At 42.9% G+C, this 3,908-nt stretch overlaps 1 protein-coding gene across 1 annotated transcript in view; it reads right to left on the bottom strand.

Moving 5' to 3' along the window:
• Positions 1–275: 275 nt before the first annotated feature.
• The window catches only part of LOC110276820 (uncharacterized), a 4,440-nt gene continuing 807 nt past the window's right edge, over positions 276–3,908 (bottom strand). The window contains 1 exon segment of the mRNA XM_021133942.1: positions 276–3,585. Coding sequence (XP_020989601.1) covers positions 276–3,585 — 3,310 coding nt within the window.

Below are 3,908 nucleotides of genomic sequence, written 5' to 3' on the forward strand. Positions count from 1 at the left end.
TCCATAATTACCCAAATGGCATCGTGTCCTGTTGAAGTCCTTGGCAATCCCATAACAAAATCCATAGTGATCTGCTCCCATTTCCATTGTGGTATTTCTAAGGGTTGCAGGGTTCCTGACGGTTTCTGGTGTTCCACCTTCACCTTTTGGCAAGTTAAACATTTTGAGACATAATCAGCTACCTCTTTCTTTAAGCCCGGCCACCAGAACATTTGTTTCAAATCCTGATACATCTTTGTTACTCCAGGATGCATAGAAAATCTACTTTGATGAGCTTATGCAAGAATCCTTTGCCGTAAATCTCCAGAGCTAGGCACACAAATTCTGTTCTTGTATCTCCAGAGACTGCTACGATCTAGTCTTACAGCTTCTGGTTCTTCTACTTTCATCCGTCTCAGCATCGTCATCATTTCTGAGTCCTGTGCTTGTGCTTGCTGAATCCTAATCTTAAAATCTGGTGTTATATGCAACTGAGCCAAACGGACTCCTTGGGCCAAACGGACTCCATTTGACGTCTCAGTCATAGCCAACTTAAGGTCCTCAAATTCTGCAAGTAGCTTTTCTTCCTTTATCATCATCCAAGAAATACTCAAATTCTTCCTGCTCAAGGCGTCTGCCACCACGTTTGCTTTTCCTGGGTGATAACTTAACTTAAAATCATAGTCCTTCAGGAACTCCATCCACCTTCGCTGTCGCATATTAAGATCCTTCTGGTCAAAGATATACTTTAAACTTTTGTGGTCAGAGAAAACTTCTAGTTGAGCACCATACAAATAGTGTCTCCAGATCTTCAGAGCAAACACCACAGCAGCCAACTCTAAGTCATGCGTCGGATAATTTCGTTCATGAGGTCTCAGCTGCCGGGAAGCATAAGCCACCACATTCTTGTCTTGCATCAGCACACATCCAAGTCCTTTATGAGAGGCGTCACAGTATACTTCAAAAGGTTTCTGCGGGTCGGGTAGTACTAATACAGGTGCAGTTGTTAACTTCTCCTTAAGCATCTTGAAACTTCTATCACACTCAGCCGTCCAAACGAACGGAACTTCCTTTCGTGTAAGGTAAGTCAAAGGCAAGGCTATCTGTGAAAATCCTTTGATGAACCTCCGGTAATATCCAGCAAGTCCGAGAAAACTCCGAACTTCTGTAACGGTCGTAGGTGGTTCCCATTGCACTACTGCTTCAATTTTTGAAGGATCCACTGCAATTCCTCCCTGTGATATAACATGTCCCAAAAATGCCACCTTCTCTATCCAGAACTCGCACTTTGATAGTTTAGCATATAACTTTCGAGTCCTCAGTATCTGCAATACAGCCCTTAGATGCTCTTCATGCTCTCTTTCTGTCTTCGAATAGATGAGAATATCGTCTATGAAAACTACTACGAACAGATCAAGGTACGGACGGAAAATACGATTCATGTAATCCATGAAAATCGCAGGAGCATTAGTTAGTCCAAACGACATAACCGTATACTCATAGTGACCATATCGAGTTCTAAATGCAGTCTTCGGTATATCTGATTCCTTCACTCGAATCTGGTGATAGCCCGATCGCAAATCAATCTTCGAAAACACAGTTGCACCTTTTAACTGATCCATCAAGTCATCTATTCGTGGAAGTGGATACTTGTTCTTAATAGTGACTTTATTTAACTATCGGTAATCTACGCAAAGTCTCATTCTACCATCCTTCTTCTTTACTAGCAATACCGGAGCTCCCCAAGGTGATGCACTGGGACGAATAAATTTCTTTCCAAGTAGCTCATCCAACTGCTTCTTCAACTCTGCAAGTTCCAGTGGTGACATCCGGTACGGTGCTATGGAAATTGGTCCGGTTCCAGGTACAAGTTCAATGCTGAATTCTATCTCTCGCTGAAGAGGAAACTCAGGTATGTCGTCCGGGAAAACATCAGGAAATTCCTTCACCACTCGGATTTGTTCTAAGCTTACTTCACTGTCATTTGAGCTAGCCGCTAACAGAACGTACCCCTCACAATCACTCCCGTTTAAGGTAACTCTTACAGAATTCAGATATAAGGTATATGACAAAAATGGTTTAATATCCAAACTATCAGACGGAATAACAGCAGTTCTTTCAAAGCAATCAAGGAAAACATGATACTTAGATAACCAATCCAACCCTAGAATAACTTCTAAACCACATAGAGGCAAACAGATTAGATCATGTTTAAAAGTTTTGTTCCTAATAGTGAATGGTACTTGCAGGCACACTAAACTAGTCAAAACATTTTGGGATGCAGGTGTATGGACAATCAGATCAAAGTTCAACTCAGAGAAATCTAGTCCCAACTCACGAGCAACAGTTAAAGAAATAAAAGAATGCGATGCACCCGAATCATACAGTACAGTTAGAGATCGATTCTTGACATAACACTGACCTTGGATCAGGGCATCTGATTGCATAGCATCATCAGCAGTCATGGCAAACACTCGACCTTGTTGCTGGGTTCGTACTGGATTTCGAGAAAGTCCTTTTGGGCGACTCCTCGCCAAGTGTCCCGGTTCCCCACAATTGTAACTAGTAAATGTTCTGATTTGGCAAGGCCTGGTACCATGATCCTTTCCACACTGCCTACATGCGATATTCACTTGTGCCTGCTGAGGTCGTTTACCATTATCCTGCCTTGATCTACCTCCGTTTCCACCCGTAGGGCGAGTAGGAGCGTTACCAACTTGTGGACTCCTTCGCTGTGGCACACCAGGTATCTTGAAGTTTGTCCTTCGTGGTTGCCAACTATAGCTATTGTAGTTCCTTGGCAGAAATCCTTGACGACTTGTTTTAGAGGCAATTACCTTCTTAGCACATTCTTCCACTAACTTACACTTATTAACTAGCTCAGCAAAATTTCGTATCTCCAATGGAACTACTGAACTCATCAAATCCTCACGAAGGCCCCCTTCGAACTTCAAACACTTCCATTCTTCAAAGTTAGCAGGATTCCCTTGGCAGATCTTGGAGAAACGGCACAAGTCATCAAATTTATGGGCATATTCTGCAATAGTTGTATTACCCTGTTTCAGCTGCATAAGTTCCATCTCCTTAGCATCACGAGCTGCCCTCGGAAAATACTTCTTATAAAATTCGTCCTTAAAAGTATTCCAAGGAATATCGCCTTCATCTTGTTGCAACAGTCGCTGTACCCCCTGCCACCAATGCTCAGCCTCTCCTTCCAGCATATAAGTAGCAAACTCCACGTGTTGGCCTTCCGGAACATGCTGTGCTTGTAGTGATCGTTCAATAGCTCGGAACCAATTGTCAGCATCAGTCGCAACAAGTGTACCTTTAAACTTAGGCGGTTTAACTTTCAGAAAAGTCGCAAGGGTCATAGGTCTTTCGAGATGCCCTAAGTTATTCTCATTATTTTCACTATCTTCCCCATGCTCATTCTCATTCCCGTTTCTCACTCCAAGACGATCAACAGCCCTAGCCGCTGCTACTGCAGCCTCACGCACTGTCTCAGCCACAGCGTTCATAGTAGTCATAAACGTCTCCTGTTCCCTCTCGTAGTTAACATTAGGAATTCCTTCCCGTACGCCTCGTCTCCGTGAACCCATCGTGGTCCTGTTCACACCAAACAATCATTATTAAGGTGATCAGTCTTAACACTTCAAGTTAAGTGTGAACATTCCCAGAATGAAAACACAGAGACAATCATGCAACACATATCACATAGATATCCTATAAGCATGAGACACACAGCAGAGTATGCAATGAAGCATAGTCAGTCCACTCCCCAGGCTCTATTGGGAACGAACTGCTCTGATACCAACTTGTAACGACCCAACCCCCAGTATGCCATGGTCATACAAGAAGCTAAGTGTTACTAACTTATCCTTCCTAATTGTTATCTATTATTTAATATTTGAGCCTGTTCCTTGTTAGAG

This window comes from Arachis duranensis, chromosome 10 (assembly GCF_000817695.3).
Source record: "Arachis duranensis cultivar V14167 chromosome 10, aradu.V14167.gnm2.J7QH, whole genome shotgun sequence".
Lineage (NCBI taxonomy): Eukaryota > Viridiplantae > Streptophyta > Magnoliopsida > Fabales > Fabaceae > Arachis > Arachis duranensis.